Raw genomic sequence first — 19730 nt, 5'->3', positions numbered from 1 at the left:
CGTTTCTTGCCTTGGCCCCTCACAAGCCACACCTTCACTCGAAAAGTCCCGCACCCCATCTACTCAGCCATTCCTATCGGCTGGCATCAACCACACTCTGCACTGACTGCCGACTGCTAACGATAGCTGTTGCCTCGCTCCTTCCTCAGTCACCTCTTGCTTATTTTCGTCGGACCCGCTGCCAACGCCGCTTGACCCCCTCCCGTCTCTCCTTCCCTCTCGGCCTCTCAGCGACATCCGTCACCAGCTCTCAGCCTCTTCTTTTCCTCTCCGTTCGTCATTCCGTCGTTTGGCCTCCCGCCAACCGACACCCACGACTGCCTGCATCATGGACCCTCGCGTTTCCTCGTCGTTCAACATCAACCCGCACATCACCTACAACACCGTTGGCGGTGCCAATGGCCCTTTGGTTATTCTCGACAATGTCCGTCTTTGTTCTTCCTCTTGTTCATGCCTCATTTCGACCGCTGCTTCGACATGGACATTTGGCTGACCTGTGATCGCTTAGGTCAAAAACCCCCGCTACAACGAGATTGTGAATCTGACGCTGCCCGATGGCTCCGTCCGCGCTGGCCAGGTCCTTGAGGCCAGAGGTACGTTGCTTATCTACGCTGTGACGATGTCTTTCTGGGAGGCTGGACATATGTGCTAACGGGTCGTTTCCCCCATCCTAGGCAGCCGCGCTGTTGTCCAGGTACGACGATGGCATCGATAGACCTCAGCGAGTTCGATCTTGCAATATCCAGGGTGCATGCTAATGACTGCAGGTGTTTGAGGGTACTACTGGTGTAGATGTGAAGAAGGTACGTTGGCATCAGACGGCATTAAGACTGCTGCCCAGTTTGTCTTTCTCAATGGCACATGTCCACCCCTAACGTAGTTTCTCTCGACAGACCAAGGTCGAGTTCACCGGCGAGAGCTTCAAGCTCGGCGTCTCCGAAGACATGCTGGGCCGTATCTTTGACGGTTCCGGCCGTGCCATCGACAAGGGCCCCAAGGTGCTAGCCGAAGAGTACCTTGACATCAACGGTAGTCCCATCAACCCCTACTCGCGCGTCTACCCCGAGGAGATGATCTCGACCGGTATCTCGGCCATCGACACCATGAACTCGATTGCTCGTGGCCAGAAGATCCCCATCTTCTCTGCCTCCGGTTTACCACACAACGAGATTGCTGCCCAGATTTGTCGCCAAGCCGGCCTGGTGCAGCGCGAAGGTGTCACCAACAAGGGCGTGCACGACGGACACGAGGAGAACTTCTCCATTGTCTTCGCCGCCATGGGTGTCAACTTGGAGACGGCTCGCTTCTTCACCCGCGATTTCGAGGAGAACGGCAGTTTGGAGCGTGTCACGCTCTTCCTGAACCTTGCCAACGATCCTACGTGCGTTCCATGCCCTTTTGTTTTATTTTGCGTCATACAGGAAGCTAACAAATTAGGATCGAACGTATCATCACGCCCCGCCTGGCCCTGACGACCGCCGAATACTACGCCTACCAGCTCGAGAAGCACGTCCTCGTTATTCTGACCGATCTGACGTCCTACTGCGATGCCCTGCGTGAGGTGTCTGCTGCCCGCGAGGAGGTGCCCGGTCGTCGTGGTTACCCTGGTTACATGTACACGGATTTGTCCACCATCTACGAACGTGCCGGCCGTGTCGAGGGCCGCAACGGTTCCATTACGCAGATCCCCATTCTGACCATGCCCAACGACGATATCACTCATCCCATCCCTGATCTGACGGGATACATTACCGAGGGCCAGATCTTTGTCGACCGTGCGCTGTACAACCGTGGCATCTACCCGCCCATCAACGTGCTGCCGTCGCTTTCGCGTCTGATGAAGTCGGCCATTGGCGAGGGCATGACGCGCAAGGACCACGGTGACGTGTCGAACCAGCTGTACGCCAAGTACGCCATTGGTCGTGACGCGGCGGCCATGAAGGCTGTCGTCGGTGAGGAGGCGTTGTCGGCCGAGGATAAGTTGTCGCTCGAGTTCCTGGACAAGTTTGAGCGCCAGTTCATCAGCCAGGGCCAGTACGAGTCGCGCACAATCTATGAATCGCTGGATCTGGCGTGGAGCCTGCTGCGGATCTACCGCAAGGACATGCTGAACCGTATCCCGGCCAAGGTTATCAACGAGTACTACCAGAGAACGGCGGAGCGCAAGGGCAAGGCAAAAGCGGACAACAAGCCGGCGCCAGAGGAGGAGAACCTCATTGACGCCTAAACGCATTCGAGAACTTGTGTTTTGTGTTTTCTACCACCCGCCCCCCCAACAACCATATATAATACGGTGCACGTGCTCTGATGGAGAAAGGCGGGTGAGGAGGGAATGAAGCCCACTCACTCTGCTGGGCGTCGTCTCTCGTAGTCCGGTCTCTTCGTTGCATTCACCCTCTGTCATTTATTCACTGCCCTGGTTTTGACGCTCGCTTGCTCTCCGTTGGTGTCTCGATATCGTTGATGTTCTTGGAGGAGGAATCGGGGATATATGCCGGTTAAGAGTATATTTGCATGTGCTTCTGGCCAGTGTCTACTTTCCTCATACAATGCAGAGAGACAGGCAGGATGCCATTGTTTTATGTTCATTTTTGTATAGGCTGTTTTCAACGTCCATATTGCCTCATGCTCGCACAGATTAGACTATTTCATACGACATACATTACTCACACTTTTTTTTATAGCTGAGGCCGCGCTATGCTGAGGGCATCGTTTTGCCGCTTGGAATCAGAATATCGAGTACTACAACTTTGCACGTTGGCAAGGCTGAGCGTGAGAGCGACGCCCCGTCAAATCAGATTGGACCTGCACCTTTTATGGGGCGTTGTCGCTGTTCATATGACATGAAGATCAATATGACAAAACTGGGCAACGAAAGACACGACGAGGGAGACGGCGGGATAGACAGATAAAACTCGACGACCGGTCCGAGCAGAAACATACTCAGAACAGAAGATGTGCGGATCAAGCGACGGCCCCACCGGGAAAAAGTAATGATTGACCCTGGCTTTCGGACTCCAGTGATGACCTCACGATGGATTTAAAGAACCCAAGTTCAGAGTACTCCCGAGCTGTTCGTCTCGGCTAGCACTAGGTCGAAAGAAAGTAGTAGCGACAATGTAAAGGATTCAAAATGTCATTGTGGAGATAAGAAGGTAAGATACAAATTAGCAAGGCACGTCCAGTTGGCGTCGGAAGGCTGCGAACAGCCAATGTCTTACTTGGATGAATAATGCACTTGTCGGTGACCCTGCAACATTTGCGACCTTCTCTGACTGTTTACGCGACAATCCTTGCTCATTTCACCGCCAAAGCAAAAGAAATACTCGCACAGCGCATGAGACGTGACAATCGTACAAACCAAAGAACCGCCGTGCCTGTGCAGGTGGCGAAAGGGGTACCATTTCGGAGCTAAACAAGGGCCAATACGAGAATATATATGTGTAATGACGATAAGCAAGTTTGAGAGCTACACCTACGGCATATAAAGGACCGTGAGGGGAAAACGGGCGGCGAGATCGTGGAGCGCACGTTCGTACATTCGACAACTGCACTTTCCTTACCTACGGTATGCCGTGCTTGTGGTTCCGAACCGGGAAAAGATACAACATAGACGTGTAGTACCTTGCAAGGTAATGGTGCAACTGCGCATTGTGACTGGTGCGTGACTCGTGTTACTTCGTTGATGTGTGGCTGGCGCCTTTCCCAACAACAAGGTATCAGCTTGTGGAGGCGAGGGGGAATGGACTAAAGGGAAGGAACGTCGCGGACGCTTCTGCACGCTGACGCAAGTGGAGTTTGCGTTTTAAAACTGGAGACACGGCTTGAAGTGTGCCGGAAGCAAACGAGCGAACGAACGAAAGAGGAGAAAAACGCAAGAGGAGCGAGGAAAAAGTAAGGAAAACGAGGCGCAAAAGTGGAAGAGGAAAAATTGAAGAGGCTGGATTTGCAGGAAGCAGAGGCACATCCTAGTAATTTCGTCGTGCCTTCCTCATGTGAGACCAATTGGCCCGTTTGCGGTTGTTTGGCGTTGCGGGAAGCCACGATAGGGCCTCTTTCCTCAACCAGGCTGTATCATATTATCAGTTTATCAGCGACGATATTGTGGGCAACACACGAGACACATTCTTTTGAGAGCAGGCGCGTTGGCCCTTCCAACAGGATATGACGCCCCGGTAAAGAACCTCAGGCATTTCACGGAAGAAAAGAGGCAAAAGAGGAGCAACGAGCAAGACCTGGTCTTGGCGTGGTCATCTCGCTGCCCTTTTTACTCTTGGCGTTTCGCCCTCACACTCATGATTCTGCTCGCTTTCTTCTCCTTCTCATTTTGTCTGGCGAGGTCCCATTGGACTTGGCCGCTTCTGGCTTAGCGGCGCAGCTATCCTACAACGCCGATTAGTCCTGTCACCCACACTTTTCTGTTGATGCACTCTGGTCTAGTCATGTTTGCGCGGTCGCCCCTTCCCCAATTCTCGCATCTCCAGAGGATTTTGGTGTCGCAAAACCACCTGTTCCTTCCCAACAAGCTGCAATTTGCGGCGCAGGTCTGATACCTGCCACTTGCACTGTCCGTACCTGCCTCCGGTATCTTAGCTCGTCTCGCTCCGTAGCACAAGGGGTCGCATGTGTGTGCCACTGCAAAAAAACAGAAACGGAAAGTAGCTAGCTCCCTTGTTGCTGTTGCCCTTTTCTTGGCGGCTTGTTGCTGCACTCTGACTATCGCGAGCTGTCGTGGTTGCCCCCGTAATGCTCACACAAAGCATTCCCTCCCCACCCGGCAGCTCGGCCTGAAATGCCTTAACCTCTTTTCCATCGTGTGCCTGTGCCTGTCCTCACTCACCACCCCTTCATTGCCCATCGTTCCTTCCCGTTCCTGTGCCTATCGCCCCTTCCCAAATTGCCCCCGAAACAAATTAAATCATCGCATACTCCCCCAGTCTCAAACCCTCTTTCCTTTTGTTTCCCTTCTTTTCCCTCTCGTCCTCTCCTGTTTTCCTTCTTCCACCCCGTTTGTAAATATATTCCAATTACGGCATTGAAGCTTTTGACAAGCCGAAATAGTATCACGTCTTCTTTTTTCTTCTTTTTTTCTGTTTCGCCTTTTCACCACTTTTCGTCTCCTTCGCCCTTCACAACAGCAAAAATGCGCAACTCGGTCGTGTTTGTCGCGCTCTCTGCACTCGGTGCCGTCAATGCCGTCAAGAACTTCACCATTGATCCCTCGGCTGTTCCTCTAACGCAGCGGTGTATGTTTTCCCTCTGTTTCCTCTTACTCGTCCGTCTCTCTGCTGGCCGCTTTTGCGCGCCCTTCGCCATGGCGAGATTGTCACTACGCCGTGACTCGACGATGACTTTGTTGCCTCGCCTTTTGATCTGCGCACAATAGCTGACATGTTATTTCGCCATCCACCAGCGAACTGGTGTTCTGCACAGGGCAACACATGCTCGACGCTTTGTGACGGCAACCCCAAGGCCAACAGTTGTGACCCCGTACGTCGCGGCCCAGTCTCCCCCTTGCACCCGGACTGGCGCAGCCCAGTCCGGTCGGCTATGCTTTGCATTCGAGAATTACCAATCGTGCTGACATTCCGATACAGAACTTGTTGACATTCAACTGTCTGTGCCAGAACGGCACCGCCCCCGGCCTCGAGTACTACACGCAGACTCTGCCTACCGTATGTCTTCTCTCGCGCTATCCTGGCGTAGCAATGGCTACCCGTCTCGTATTGCGACTCGATCGTTGACTTTGCGTGACTGACTCTTCCCCCGGCCCGTATAGTTCATCTGCCAGGAAGCTTATTCTGAGTGCAACGCAGCCAACGTTGGCAACGCACAGGGCCAGAAGAACTGCACGACTAGCATTCAGGACCAGTGCGGTTCTCTCAACCCGGACAACTACACTGCTGTTGCTGCAAGCTCCTCTGCCCCGGCGACCAGTGCCACAGCTACTGACAAGGGCGCGTCGGCTTCGGCTACTAACACTCCTGCTCCGAGCTCGACCAAGTCCGCGAACGGCGCCATGCCCACGGCCGTTGGCCACCTTGGCAACGGTGCCGCCGCTGTGGCTCTGGGCCTGTTTGCTTACCTCCTGTAAAGGGACAGCCTTGCAACCCCATTCAGAACTCCAAAATTAAAAATATCAAAACACACTGTGGCAGCACAACATGAGGAAACAATTGAAATTGGAGTGACTCTGGCATACCGCGATACACCTACCCCTGGGCTGGGTAGCTGGGCGACGCCACGATATACTCGTTTCCCTGTCGTATTTTGCCAACTTAACTCTCTCCCACCATTTCCTCATCTTCTTTATCATTCGACACTTTGATCGACTTGATGTCTTCTTTTATGCACTCTCGTGCTCTATTTTTTTCAACGTTTACGCCCACGTACTCGAAGGGGTGCTGGTCCAACCAAACCCGCAGTGCTTGCACGCGGTATTAATACTACCACCGACAAGGAGACGACGCTGACGAAGACACGGCGGGCTTGTTTGGTTTTATGAGCGACAGGATGGAGGGAACGGTGGAAGGGCAGGGAAGGAGGGCGACGATAATTAGCATGATGAATGATGGTGAGGCTCCGTGTCTTGTCTTTTCTCATGACCGGATCTGGCTGAAGGCGTACCGTGAGGCGGAAGGCTTTGATAGTGCATAGGTTATCCCTATTTGTTTATTTACTTTGATGCGCGTCGCGTGTTTTGATTTTCGGTGCTTTCTTTCCAATCAGCACGGCGCACGGGGAGCGTTGAAGCAGTGAAAGATGTGTTTTATTCAAGCATTATAGCAAGTCGAACGTACATGAGGACAGAAAGTCCTCGTCTCGCACGTGTCCCTTGTAGTACGTAAAACAGGCCGACAAGCGAGCTGCAGAGATACCAGAAGAAATACCAGCAATCCCGGAAAAAAATTGAAAATGAAAGATAGAAAAGTATCATGCAGACTTGCCCTTACCCATGGAATGCAGTCGCAGTATGTCGTACATGCAATGCGGCCGCTGCCGTCTTGGCACGGAGACAACCATCGGTTTAGGAGGGATTGAAATCCATCAATAGAATACTGTACTTACACAAGCCTTGGCCATACGAGCTGGTACAATGTATTTCCAGCTTTTTTTAATCTCCATTGGACGTTTCTTGGCTGGATTTGTATTTATCTATTTGTTTTGATTCCGCGCTGGTGTGTCAGGGGTGATCCTGTCAAAAAACTGGGATGTACCGCACGTGTTTTTCTGGAGATGCAAAGCGTCCTCGACAAATAAAAGAGGAACCGGACAACAAGTTGAACAACGATCGACACAACATCCCGAGCCAACAACCAGGTTTTTCGGGCGTTATCCAGTTATCCACTTCTTCTTTTGGTGTTCCATCCATGTTTATCCACGTGCATTCTTTAAGGTTAAATCGACGTCCCATTATCCGATCTCTCAATGAGACGATGTGGCTTGTTAGATCCAGCTTTGTAAGTCTCCCATGACAATTTTTTATCTTTGTCTACATATTCTTGCTGCTACTTTGAGCTCTATTCAGGTCCATCATCTTTTGCAATTGTCATGAGGAAAAAGGCAAATTGTCCTCGATACGGCTGGCCAGCCATCTTGGCCAACCAACCTAGAAATAATAATGCCATGGAGAGAATATAGATACCGAGACACTTTTATTCCGTTGGGGAGTCCACCGAGGCAGTGCGTAGGTAGACTTATTACTTTGGTATTATTACATCCATCGTATAAAGGCAAACGAAGTAGGAAGGGACAGAGCAACACAAACCTTATCAAAAGGAACATGAAGGCCCCATTTTCTGGCCCTGTATAGACCTCACACTTGTTTGTCAACAAACTCCTTTTGGGAATGCACTATAAAGGATAAAGAGAATGTTGACACCCGATTAAAGTTATAAGTACAACAGATTACGAAACAGACAAATGAAAAACAATAGAAACAACAAGATCAAGCAATGCTCATGATACAGGGAAACATATAAACGGAACAGGGGACTGCGTAAAAGGTAAGAGTGTGCCACTGCACCACTACCTCGAAGGAATCGGAGGATACACGTAATTTCTGTGCTCGCTCAAGACTCCTCCGACTTCACGCCAGTGTTGCCAAACCCACTAAGATCCCAGCCTTGATAGCGCACGGTCGGAGCAGACGAAGCAGATCCCGCAGCAGCGCCGGTGTCAGACTGTGCCGGCTGCGGCGGGGACTGCTGCTGCTGCTGTTGCTGGTGTTTCTTGCCCAGAGACGGGGCAGCCGGCAAGCTCGCGACGCCCGACTCTGGCTTGGTGGTGCTTTTGCCGGGACTGGTCGGTGCGACACTCTGCGTCTTGGACGACGCGCCCGACTGGCCTGGACCAGGTGTGCCACCGCCGGACTCTGCGGTTTGTGCAAGAGGGGCGCTGGCGCCAGACATCATGCCCTTCTCCTTGAGGTACTGCAGGGTCTTGACGATGGTCAGATCCTCCTGGTCCTTGTCGTTGAGCACGAGTCGCTGGCGCAGCGTCATACGCCCGCCGTTGCGCTCGCGCTCCTGCAGCGCGGCCTCGCGCACCGCCGGATCGTGCACAAAGCGACACTTGCCCTTTTTGCCACACGTGCCACCGGTCGAGTAGTACTTGCAGTGCTTTGTGGGATCGGCCTTTTTCGCGGCCGGTGGGATCACGCCTTTGGCCGCGGCCGCGGCTGCTGCTGCAGCCACAGACGCCGCCGTCTCGGTGCGGATGGGCACGGCCTCGGGTGCATCATCGTCCGATCCAAGCTTGGAGTCCAGCGAGGCGTCCGAGTCGGCGCCATCGCCATTGCCCTCCACATCGCGCATCTCATCACCCTCATCCTGCTGCTCGCGCTTTCGCTTGATGCTGGACTCGACCTTTTCCAGCTGCTTGCGCAGTTTCTCCGCCTTTTGCTGCTGGCGCTCCAAGGCCGTCAGGCCCGCCACACTTTTGGCACCATGCGACGCAACAGCCGCAGACTCGGGCTTGGCGCCATCCCCTGGTTTGCTGTCGCCTGCATCGTTTCCTGCAAGTTTCGCCTTCACGCGTTCCTTGGTAGGGAAGTTACTTCGCCGCTCAGCGATCCATGCGGCAATGTCAACCGGGCTGTTTTGTTAATAACGTGTATGTGAGAAAATAGTAATAAAGACGTAATATAGCAGACAGCAGGCCAAGAAAGGACAAGCACTATGCCTTTTTTTCACGTGCGGCATTTCAGCCGCAAGCAAAAATAGAAAACAGATCAAAGAAATCAAAAACAAGGGGAGGGAGGCCTACTTTGGAGCATCGGGACCGATCAATTCAACCAACTTGGCCTCTTCATCATCTTCTTCTTCGTCTGACTCTTCACCCGGCGTGAGGCCGAGTGTGTTCGTCTTACGCTTCTTCTTCTTGCCAGCCGAGGCAGCATCAGGCTTCTGATGATTGTTGGAGTGCGGATGGGTGGTATGTGGTGCACCAGCGTGACTGGTACTGTTGTGCTTTTTGTACCGCATCTTGTTGTCAGTAAACCCACCGCGGCCACCGCGATGGGAGTTGTTATGAAACCCACCCCGCTGGTGGTGGCGGTTGTTCTGGTTGTTATAGTAAGGATCATAGTGCTGCGGCGGGCCGACAGGGCCACCGTGACCGCCTGGGCCAGTTGGTGGGTAGCTTTGGTACGGGGCACCATTGTAGCCGGACGGACCCGACGGAGGTTGCGGCGGTGCTCCTCCTTGCGGGGCCGCATATGGCGGTGGTTGGTAACCCCCGCTGCTCACTGGAGCCGGCGATCCGGCACCCGGGCCGTGCTGCGAACCGCCATTCTCGAAACCAATACGGATGGGCGGACCCATCATATGGGCCTTCGATCCGCCGCCCCGAGACTCATGGTGGTAACCACCTCCTCCACGGCCTCGGCCGCTATAATGCCCGCTGTATCCTCCGTTCTGTCCGCCAAGCCCGCTCCATTGCTGCGAAGGAGGAGCGCTCGGCTGTTGGTACTGGTGATGATTGTATGGTGTCTGCGAGGAAGCCGGGCCGCTAGGGGGTCCGTACGGAGGCTGCTGCCCATACGAGCCCTGATGCTGGGCAGGCGACTGGCCCTGTGGGGGCTGCTGAGAGTAGCCCTGCGGCGCGTGCTGCGCATGCTGTGGGTGCTGTGCGTAGTATCCTTGTGGTGGCGGTGCATGGTGCTGGACAGACGGTTCGTGGGACCACTGGTGCTGCTGCTGCGATGGAGGCTGTTGCGACGGTCCGCCATAGGATGCCGGCGCGCTGTGTGGAGTAGAAGCACCATAGTGGCTCTGCTGGCCGTACTGCTGCGGGCCTTGCGATCCATAACCATACCCCGGCTGAGCATGATGTTCGCTGCCACCTCCTTGTCCTGCATGTCCACCTCCGCGGCCTCCATAGTATCCTCCGCCGCGACCGCCACGAGGCGAGGGACCGCTGTGGGATGGGCCTTGCTGGTAGGTGGAGGGGTATTGGTGTCCGTAGCCTCCGGACGCCTGCGACGAGGACGGTGGCGGCGGCGGAGGACCGTATCCGTAGGATGACATTGTCGATGTGCTAGGAGAAGGACAGAGTGGGAGAGGCAAGGAACGAACAGAAGAAAACGCAAACGAAAGAGAGTAGAGAAAACACACAAAAATGGCCGAGGGAGTTCAACACTACGTTGAGATGCGGAGTCTGAATCACATGAATTAGGCGGCTAGCCACATGTGACTCGAAGACGCCGGATACGACAAACGAAGTCGACTGTGTGTCTTGCGCAACGCGGTTACCACTCAACGAAATGGGCGGGTCAATGGAATAAGTGTGCAGCTGTGCAGTTGTGAGTTCGACAACCGAAGTGGCAGGTGCTGGAAAGGGGTGGCAACTGAAAGAGCCCGAATACTGGCACCAGGACTGCTCTGACACCAAAGACTCGAACGGAATAGAAGCAAAGACTGTTGATGAGAAGAGGACGATTCGATGACCTCGACGGCCGTCAGGAAAAAGTCAGGAGGGAACAAAGGCAAAAATAACTAGCGAGGCAAAAACGAAGATTCCGGATGTCCACGAAGGGAGGAAAAGTCTTTGGCTGGTTATGGGATGAAATAAACTCTAGGGAAGGAAGTTCGTCGACTGAAGATGGGCGAGAGATGGGATTGTGATTGTCGAGGATCCACAAGGAAACGGGTGTTGTTGCGAGATGCCCAAATCGCGAGATTGAAGGACGGGAAGTTCCCGACAGGATTTCTGTCGTCTCAAGTCCGTTTGTGGCAGAAACGCGTCAAAGGCGGTCAACGACGGATTACATAACGCGGCAGAATTGCAAGGATGTCACCCCAAAATATAGTGCATTAGCAGCTATAGCTCCACTGTAACTGTTTTTTTTGTCGTCCCCCTCCAAAAATGACGATATCCTCACCCGGTTGCTGAACAACCTTCCCGTTTTCTCGAGCCCAGTGGACAGTTTGGTACAAGTTGGAGCCTCTACGATTTCGGATCGACATATACATATTTTATCAAGACAGAGGCACCTGCAGCTCCTCCGAACACCGGGCGACATGTTTATTCTCGTGAGTAAACGCCTTGATCTACGCTTTGTATTGACGTTGGAATATGGAACGCCCATGCAGCCGGGAAGAAGGGAGGCGCAAGAGGCAGGGAGCACTTGTACTGACTGGCCTTTTTCAGACAAAAATTGCCGACTTGGTCCGGATAGACCCAAACGACTTCTCCAAAAGGAGTATCCATGCCATCGAGGACAACATCAACGCCAAGTATGCCAACAAGGTGATCCAGAAGATTGGCCTTTGCATCTGCCTCTATGACCTGTTATGGACCTCAGAAGGCCTCATCGGTCATGGTGACGGCTTCGTTAACGTCAATGGTAAGTACAAGCCCCTCTCGTCGGCCGCCTTCCGTCCTCTTCTAACGTGCCTTCAGTCGAATTCCGCCTTGTCGTTTTTCACCCGTTCAAGGGCGAAGTGATGTTTGCCCGCATCAGCAGCTGCAGTCCTAATGGCATTCACTGTATGTCGGATCTATCCGTTCGGCTTTGGTCAGCTTGATTCAGCAACAACTGACTCTGCCTCTAGTGCGCACCGACTTCTTCGACGACATCCTTGTCCCCTATGACGAGCTGCCGGACGAGGCAGAATAGTAAGTTTCTCTTCCGTATCAACGAGGGCCCTCAGTCCAATCGACGGACGTATAGAATTGTTGCTCACACCTTCCAACAGCGACATGAACCAGCAGCTGTGGGTGTGGAACATTGACGACACGCGCATGTACTACGACAACCACGAAATGGTACGGTTCCGCGTCATTGACGAGGAGTGGCACGACCAGACGCCCACGAAGCCTATTGAGCGTGGTGAGGAGCCTGACGAACGCCGCAATCCGCCATATCGCATCCGCGGAAGCATGAAAGACCCCGGTCTCGGCGTGTGCATCTGGTGGGACGAGTGAGCCGGGGCACAAAAAACGAATAACACGACGATGTCCGCAAACCGCCGACCGGACGACGGAGTCATAACGGCTGGGAACCCAGGACGCTTGGCATCCACACCAGACATGACCACCAGCCAAGGACCAGACGATGCGCAGAATGCCCAAGAGAAAAAGAAGGAAAAAAGTGAAAGAGCTTCGTCGGGTGCGATCTATATGCGATATTTCTGGCCTTCAAGTCTCTGCCCCGGATTTTATTCCCCAGTTGCCCCGAATCCCTGATTTTCAGTCCTCTCATTCCTTATGTACATAGACCATCCTTTCCCTACCCTGTTCTCCATCAGACAACAGGAGGTCCGTTCTACTATGCCTTGGTGGCGCGGTTGAGCAGCCGCTGCTCCACGTTGTCCAGCACCGAGTAGTGCTCCACGACGGCGAGATTCTCGACCTCGGCCAGGAACTGCTTGTCCGGGTCCTGGCCAGGAGCACCCATCTGGGGCATCTGGGGGCCCATCTGGCCCATCTGCTGCGCCATTTGGCTGGCGGCTGTACATTGTCAGGAACATGGATGGCATCACGAAGACAAAGGGACGTCAAAAGACAGGAGAGACACAAAAGACACATACCGTTCTCGTTTCCGAGGAGGAAGTTGAACACGGACTGCAGGCCGAAAATGCACAAGAAGTACCAGCTGATGCTCGACATCCAGCGCGCGTCCATGTCCCGCGTGGCGACACCAGCCTGAAGCATGCTCTTGAACTTGATGGTCAAGGGGAAGGGGAGTTTCACTATATAGTTAGCAGGTGTACCGTCACAGTGTATTTTTTTTTTTTTTAAAAAAAAAAGTCACATCCAAAGACCAAGTCACAAAAATGAACGCACTGATAACGTATCCGCTGAAAAAAGCATTGATCCAGCTCATAATCAGCGTGTTGGGAATGATCATGGCCATATTGCCCTTCATCATGCCCATCATGCCGTCCATGGCGTTGGGGTCCGTCATCGGGTTCGGCGGCGCCTGGCCGCGGTTCTCGGGCGCCTTGAGGTAGGCGCCGGACTCGTAGGCTGCCACGAGGTGGTCGCGGCGCGTGTTGAAGGAGCGGCCCGACAGCACGTGGTGGTTGGTGCGGACGTTGACGCCGTGCAACATGGACCGCTGTTCGCGGAGAGCGCGCTGCTCGACCTTTTTGGGCGCCGTGGCCATGAGCACATTGGCGTAGTGGCGCAGAACACCGGTGAGGATCATGACAATGGTGATCGGGAAGAGGATCCAGTACCTAAAGAGTTAGCAGGTGGTCCGGCATCGACACGAAGAGAGTGCTGAAGGTCGAGGAAGAGGGGAGAGCAAAAAGGAGAGGGGATGACGAACAGAAGCTGGGGATCCCGCGGGATCGACTGGACGGGGACCTGCGACATGGTGGACCACGAGAAATTGGGAAATATCTTGAGTCTAAGCGATGGGCGATGCGCTGGGGTGTGGCGACGGAGGACGGGCAACGTTTGTGGCGAGGCTATTCATGTGTCCCGTTTCGCTGGAGACATGAGGACAGGCAGGAAAAAGGAGCTTTGGCATATGGGGGGTTTGGCGACCGGCTGGCCACTGTGGCTTGCGTTGTGGGAGCCACACGCAGGGGCCGACACGCTAAAGTGGCAGACGCCAGCGACGTACAGCAACCTAATTAGTGGGGCGCGTCAATTGGAGCTGTGCCGTCTGCTCTCTCCGCGACGCATCAAAGTAGCCACATCTCTCCAAATTGCTGCCGACGTGTTCGCGATCGCCAACCACGACGTAACAAAACGGTAGACGACATTCTCGACCACCACGAACCACCAGCACTTCCGTAACTCCCACAGCCGCCATGTCGCAAGAAAAGATTTCTGTCTACAATCTGGCGGGTACGTGCTTTGAGCCTCTTCCCACCACCAAGGAACCATTGCTAACAACATCCTGCGCAGACCTCAAGAACACGTCCGACGATGCCATCCCCAACTACCTCAACTCCCTGCGCTTTGTCCAGTCGCACCGCCTGGCCGATGTGCGCCTTGCCCTCGGCTACGGCGCCCTGGCTGTTGCTGTCGCCTGTTTTCTGTGGGACTACAAGCTCGGCTTCGACAGCACCAAGTACTACTCGGCTCTCGCCGTCCTCGTCTACATGGCGCTCAACGTCGCCCTGACCTATTGGTCGCGCTACGTCGAGGGCGCAACCGTCTATGTCGGCACGTCGCCCAGCGGCGAAACCGTACGTCTCTGTCCTTTTTGGCCACGCTTTGCTCGCTTGGGAAATGTGATTGCGCTTGCGATTGCGCATGCTCGTGCTAATGCTGCCTCCAGATTACCATTGCCACGTCCGTCGAAAAGTACACACCCGTCTACAATGTCGACATCACCATCACGTCCAAGTCCAAGGCTGCGGCCCAAAAGATCGCCATCTCCCGCCCCTTTTCCGAGTGGTTCGACAGCGCCGGCAGCTTTATTGCCGCTCCTTTCCAGACCGTCCTTGCGACCGCTGTGCCAGCAATTGGCCAGGCCGATCCAAAACGTGTGGCCAGCGTTGCCCCTGCTGCGGAAGCGTCGGCAGCAGCAGCACCAGCAACTTCGTCACAACCCGCCTACAGTCCGGCCGTGCTGGAAATGTTGGCTGCCGGAGCAGCTGCCGACGCAAGCGAGAGCGACTCGGGCGTTGCCACGGCCACAGGGACAGCTGGCAAGAAGGGTGGTAAGCGCAGAAAGGCAGCGCCCAAGGCGGCATGAGGACGTGAAAGCGAGGGAGGTGTTGCTAGGATGGTAACAGGCCATGTCTTTTCTTGTTAAAAACAACCTGTGACGGGTTCACATGTATGTTTATGCCCGATCATATGTCCAATTTTTTTGTTAGGCTTCGTCAAAGCGCAGTCCAAATTCAATAGTCACGAAAAACCACGACTTATATCTTCCATTTTCTTTAATATCTACTAGGCGGTTATTTATTGCTTTTATCTAAATGCCATGAGATGATGTAACCTATCAGGTATTTAGTTTTATTATTTTTGTTTTTTTAAAAAAAAGAATATTCTAATAAAAGTAAAATTCAAACTATACCACACCCAACTCCTTTTAGATGCAAAAAAGATAACAAAGAAGGGCAAAACAAGGCCCAAAAGTATCTACATACATCGCTTAGACTGCCACCTTGGCCCAGCTTTCTCGAGCCTTTTGGGCAACCTCACGGATCTCACGAACCCGGTCACCACAGGCAGCCGCCAAGGCCCGCGCCAGCCGAGGCTCGTACGGCAGCAACAGGCCCTCTTCGTAGTGCGCCGGCAACTGTGTCACCAGCAAAAGAGCCTCCTTGCGAGAAGCAGGGGTTGGTGGCGGCGCCGATGCAGATGACGACGTGGAGGACGCTGGGCCGGCGGACGAAAAGACACGGATGGATGCGTCAACAACTGTCTTGAGGTGGCTGCGAACGGCATCGGCACGGTTGGCCGTCACAATGGACGACAGTACACGCAACGCAACGGCAACGTCGCCCCACTGCGGCACGAGCGTCGTGGCCGCGGCGACGAGCACGCGGACCAGGGATTCGCTGCCGCTACTCGTGGCGACGTCGTCCTCGTACACCGAGAAGGGCATGCCGCGGACGAGTGCCATGATGGCAATGGTGTGCACAGTGCTGGCACGACGGGCGGCTACGGCTGCCTCATCGGTCTCGACAGCAGCCTTGCGTGGTGGAAACGCCAGTGGCAGCAGCGCCTTGACGGTTTGGCCGTACACCCACTGCTTGTAGATGGACTTGACGACGGCGTGGTCGTCGGTGGAGAGGGTGCGGTCGGACACGAGCAGGCCACCCAGGATGCGGGCCATTTGCTGTGCCGCCTTTGTATCGTTTCCATTGCTGGCCTCTTCGGCATAGCGAGCCGGCGCAAAGGCCAATAACTTAGCGAGCGCCTTGGAATCCTTGTCTAGGCGTGCAAAGGCGCCGGCGGCAAGAGCGACGAGGCGTGCGAAGCGGTGGGGTGTGAGAGATGCGCTGCCGTCCAGCTTAGCCTTGATCGCATCAACCGTCGCTTGCCATGCGGCATGGTTGCCTGGGTACTGGACCTTGCTGGCACCGACGCTGGCGGCTGCCGAGTACTTGTTGGTGACGACGGTGGCAATCGTGTTGCGGACCAGGCGGGTGCGCGGGGGCAGGCTGTCAAGTGAATCAAAGTCGTCCAGGAGGTTCAGGGGAGATATGTTCAGGTCGGCCTGCGTTTTTATTAGTTGATTGTCCCTCATCCGGGATTTTTCCCTCTCCATTTTTTCTGAGTGACTTACCAAAGATGCGATCGTCGATGGCCAGAGGCCCTTGAGAATGCCCAAGGACAGGACATCGGCTCGTGCGCCTTGTGCCTCGTGGAAGAACGAATGTTGACCTTTGCAGTCGGACTGGAAGAGAGTAAAGGCAGCCTCATGCAGCTTTGCTTCCTTCTGCTGCTCTTCACTCAGGTCGCGGACAACAAACGTCGCAAACGCAGCCAACTGGTGCAGGTACTCGTCCTGGTCGTCGAGGGTAAGCGACGAGGCGACTGAATGCTCAAAGTCGGTGCTCAAGCTGAGCCGCTGGTCCGTGCCGACAGCCGTTGCCCTCAGGTACAAACGGCGTACGATGGACGTCGCCTCGTTGACGTATGCCTGGAACTGCTTCTGCAGCGTCTCAGTTTCTGTCGTAGATTGTGTTGTCTGCCCAGCAGACGAGGCGATTGGTGGCTGCTTTGCCTTTTCGGGACCGACACCGCGCTTCGAGAAGGCGTCGCGCAGATTCAGGGCGGCGCCGTAGACGCCGGACAGAACAGCGTTGGTCGCCTGGAAAGACGCCTTGGCATCCAAAAGACGCTCCAGGGTCGTGAAGAGCGCCTGTGTCAGCGTCAAAAAGTGGAAGAGCGCCTTGCCGCTCCTCTCGAGGCCTTCAGCAGCAGACGGTATGGTCGAGCAGCCAATATATGCAACGCGGGAGAGAGTGTCACGCAGAGACGAGAGTGACTCGGCCGAAGAGGAGAGGGCAATGAGCGAGTAGGAGGCAATCGGGCCGCTGGGGCTGCCGGCGATGGATGACACGGTCCGCTCGACGAGGAACGTAAAGCCTTCAGGGTACACGGCAGTTGCTGTCTGGAGCGCCGTCATGGCCTCATGGGCGATGGTGAGGAACTCGGTCTGCGACAGGCCCTCGTCGGCGGCGCCCGACTGCGAGGCGGAAGAGTAGGGGACCAGAATCCGCGGCGCGAGCGCTTCGAAAATGCGCTCACACTGTGTGTGCGTGCACAGCAGTGGCCGGGATGCCGTGGCAGACGAGGAGGGAGTAGAAGAAGACGAAGGTGATGAAGGGCGAGGACCGCGCTGGGCAATCAGAGCAGCCAGGCCGCGAATCACTTCGGTCAAGACAACGGGGTCCTGTGATGTTGGTTCTGCCGCTGTGTCCTTGAGAGTGTTGTTCCACAGGCGCAGATAGACGCTTTCCAGCAGACCGAGAAGGGCATCGTCGTGGGTGTGGAACTCAGTCTCTGTTGCTGTGGGGGAGGCAGCAGTCGTCGGGGCCTCGGCGTCAGCAGCGACTACGAGAGCGTGGCGTGTCCGCAGGACGAGATTGAGAACACCGACCAAGTCCCGTGTATGATTTGCGGCCTGTGCTTGCTGAAGGTCCTTCTTCACTGTGCCGATGACGGAACTGATCATCAGGTTGTAGGCGCCCAAGCCCCCCAGCATGGCGCTGGTGAGCAAGCGGCCAGCGGGCGTGGTAAACGTCGAGTTAGACAGGTCGCTGATGCAGTCGGCAAGGACTAGGTCGACAAAGTCTTTCAAAAATGCGGCATCCTCCGCAGGAGCCTTACCACCGACGCTGCTGCGGCCGCGGCATAGCCTCGTGGAGATGGCTTGGATCACTTGCAGCGTGCCGTCGATCGTCTCGGGAACGTCGCCATGACGCACCTCGTACTTGAGCGAGTTCCAGATGCGGCTTGTGTGCGGCACCACCGTCTGCGCCGGGTTCGGAAACGCCGCAATACAGGCATGGATTGTGCTGAGGATGTCCACCTTCACAGAGACCGTCAGGGCGTCGCCCTGGTCCATCTTCTGGAGCAGAAAATCAAAAACGGGCGTCGATGCAAGCGAGCTGGCTGCAAATACACCGCGCAGGGCTGTCTTGAGGTCGTCGACAGTCGTGCCGGCGGCTGTGGCGGACGAACGCATCGAGATGGGGAAGTAGTCTGACGCAACCTTGAACACCTCCTCGACAACATTGGGTGCCAGAGCCGGCGGGCCGTAGTGATCAAGCACATGCCGCAGGATGGCAAACCACCGCAGCAGATTGTCCGGGTCACGCTCATGGCGGCACAGCTGCAAGAGGTCGATGAGAAACTGGCCGCTGGCGGCGTTGGTTTCGCTGAGGCTCTTGAGAGCGGCATCGTTGCGCACCAGGAGTGCGATCAGGTCGTAGACGGCACGGCGTGTTGCCGGCACCTGTAAACGGAAGTCCTCGCCGAGCTTGTTGAGGTGCGACAGAACGGCGTTGGCCATTGGCGGCCGAAACTGCGTCATTGTGCAGAGGCAGCGCAGGGCCGTCGAGGCGTCGAGGACACCGGCCTTGCGGTCAATGGCAAACAAGGCACCAAAGAATGCAATGAGGTGTTCGACTAGAGGAAGGACGGCGCGTCAGAAGAGTATAATGACAATAAAAGGCAAGTATGAAACAGACGCATGGAACCTCCACAAACGTACCCTGTTCGACACGAAGGACGTCCTTATCCAGAACCTCCAATGTGGAGGCAAGGAAACCGAGAGCTGTACAACGTCAGCATCTATACTCAACGGAAGCCAGAGGATAGTTCTGTATGCCACCTACCCTTGGCACGCACAATCACATCGCTGTCGGCGTCATTATCACCATTCGGCATCCACTGGTTGATGGACTGCGCCCAGCCGAGGACGGCGGCGCTCTTGCGCGGTGCGCTCTTGATTGCTGGCCACACGTCAGCAATTAATTCTTAAAAAAGCCCTCTCGTACACCAATCACTCACCTTCAGCGGCTTGGCCGGCCAGCCGCTGCTGCTCGTCCTCCGCATCGGCCAGCACGTAGCTGGTGGCCAGCGAGGCGAAGTCGGCCATTGTGACGGAGAGACAGGGAATCGGTGTTGGGCGAGCGTGACGGTGCCGAGATCGAATGCAGTCCCTTTGTGATTCTTCCAGTCCCAAGACGCTGTGGACGCAGCTGCTCGCGTGATATTCTGGGCAGTCAAGCGTGTGCGGCGAGGTCGTAGCCTTTGCTTATGAGATGACGAGATTTTGCATATTGACAATCACAGGGCCG

The 19730-nt window shown here is 55.1% G+C and overlaps 7 protein-coding genes across 7 annotated transcripts; 4 read left to right on the top strand and 3 right to left on the bottom strand.

Moving 5' to 3' along the window:
• Nucleotides 1-328: 328 nt before the first annotated feature.
• SPSK_08861 (V-type H+-transporting ATPase subunit B) lies at nucleotides 329-2227 on the top strand (the record flags this gene model as incomplete). The annotated part of the gene is made up of 6 exons (XM_016735447.1): nucleotides 329-424; nucleotides 509-593; nucleotides 675-694; nucleotides 768-803; nucleotides 894-1381; nucleotides 1438-2227. The coding sequence occupies 6 exons, from the start codon at nucleotides 329-331 to the stop codon at nucleotides 2225-2227; spliced, it is 1515 nt and encodes a 504-aa protein (XP_016587900.1).
• Nucleotides 2228-5143: 2916 nt separating this feature from the next.
• SPSK_09608 (uncharacterized protein) lies at nucleotides 5144-6094 on the top strand (the record flags this gene model as incomplete). The annotated part of the gene is made up of 4 exons (XM_016736180.1): nucleotides 5144-5246; nucleotides 5414-5490; nucleotides 5598-5675; nucleotides 5780-6094. 4 exons carry the CDS (start codon nucleotides 5144-5146, stop codon nucleotides 6092-6094), a joined length of 573 nt encoding a protein of 190 aa, XP_016587899.1.
• Nucleotides 6095-8072: 1978 nt separating this feature from the next.
• On the bottom strand, nucleotides 8073-10529 carry SPSK_08613 (uncharacterized protein; the record flags this gene model as incomplete). Its single annotated transcript, XM_016735205.1, has 2 exons — nucleotides 8073-9096; nucleotides 9268-10529. The coding sequence occupies 2 exons, from the start codon at nucleotides 10527-10529 to the stop codon at nucleotides 8073-8075; spliced, it is 2286 nt and encodes a 761-aa protein (XP_016587898.1).
• Nucleotides 10530-11522: 993 nt separating this feature from the next.
• On the top strand, nucleotides 11523-12429 carry SPSK_09653 (DNA-directed RNA polymerase III subunit RPC8; the record flags this gene model as incomplete). Its single annotated transcript, XM_016736225.1, has 5 exons — nucleotides 11523-11534; nucleotides 11653-11848; nucleotides 11905-11991; nucleotides 12057-12120; nucleotides 12201-12429. The coding sequence occupies 5 exons, from the start codon at nucleotides 11523-11525 to the stop codon at nucleotides 12427-12429; spliced, it is 588 nt and encodes a 195-aa protein (XP_016587897.1).
• Nucleotides 12430-12772: 343 nt separating this feature from the next.
• Nucleotides 12773-13824, bottom strand: SPSK_09514 (uncharacterized protein; the record flags this gene model as incomplete). The annotated part of the gene is made up of 4 exons (XM_016736086.1): nucleotides 12773-12954; nucleotides 13035-13196; nucleotides 13291-13685; nucleotides 13778-13824. 4 exons carry the CDS (start codon nucleotides 13822-13824, stop codon nucleotides 12773-12775), a joined length of 786 nt encoding a protein of 261 aa, XP_016587896.1.
• Nucleotides 13825-14267: 443 nt separating this feature from the next.
• On the top strand, nucleotides 14268-15160 carry SPSK_09663 (signal peptidase protein complex; the record flags this gene model as incomplete). Its single annotated transcript, XM_016736235.1, has 3 exons — nucleotides 14268-14304; nucleotides 14365-14648; nucleotides 14741-15160. The coding sequence occupies 3 exons, from the start codon at nucleotides 14268-14270 to the stop codon at nucleotides 15158-15160; spliced, it is 741 nt and encodes a 246-aa protein (XP_016587895.1).
• A 405-nt stretch (nucleotides 15161-15565) lies between these two features.
• Nucleotides 15566-19528, bottom strand: SPSK_08341 (DNA repair/transcription protein MET18/MMS19; the record flags this gene model as incomplete). The annotated part of the gene is made up of 4 exons (XM_016734941.1): nucleotides 15566-19056; nucleotides 19142-19204; nucleotides 19266-19382; nucleotides 19441-19528. 4 exons carry the CDS (start codon nucleotides 19526-19528, stop codon nucleotides 15566-15568), a joined length of 3759 nt encoding a protein of 1252 aa, XP_016587894.1.
• Nucleotides 19529-19730: the final 202 nt, after the last annotated feature.

This window comes from Sporothrix schenckii, assembly GCF_000961545.1.
Source record: "Sporothrix schenckii 1099-18 chromosome Unknown Cont44, whole genome shotgun sequence".
NCBI classification, from domain to species: Eukaryota; Fungi; Ascomycota; class Sordariomycetes; order Ophiostomatales; family Ophiostomataceae; genus Sporothrix; species Sporothrix schenckii.
Note: the sequence above shows the minus strand (reverse complement) of the source record. Positions and strands in the feature narration are given on the sequence as shown.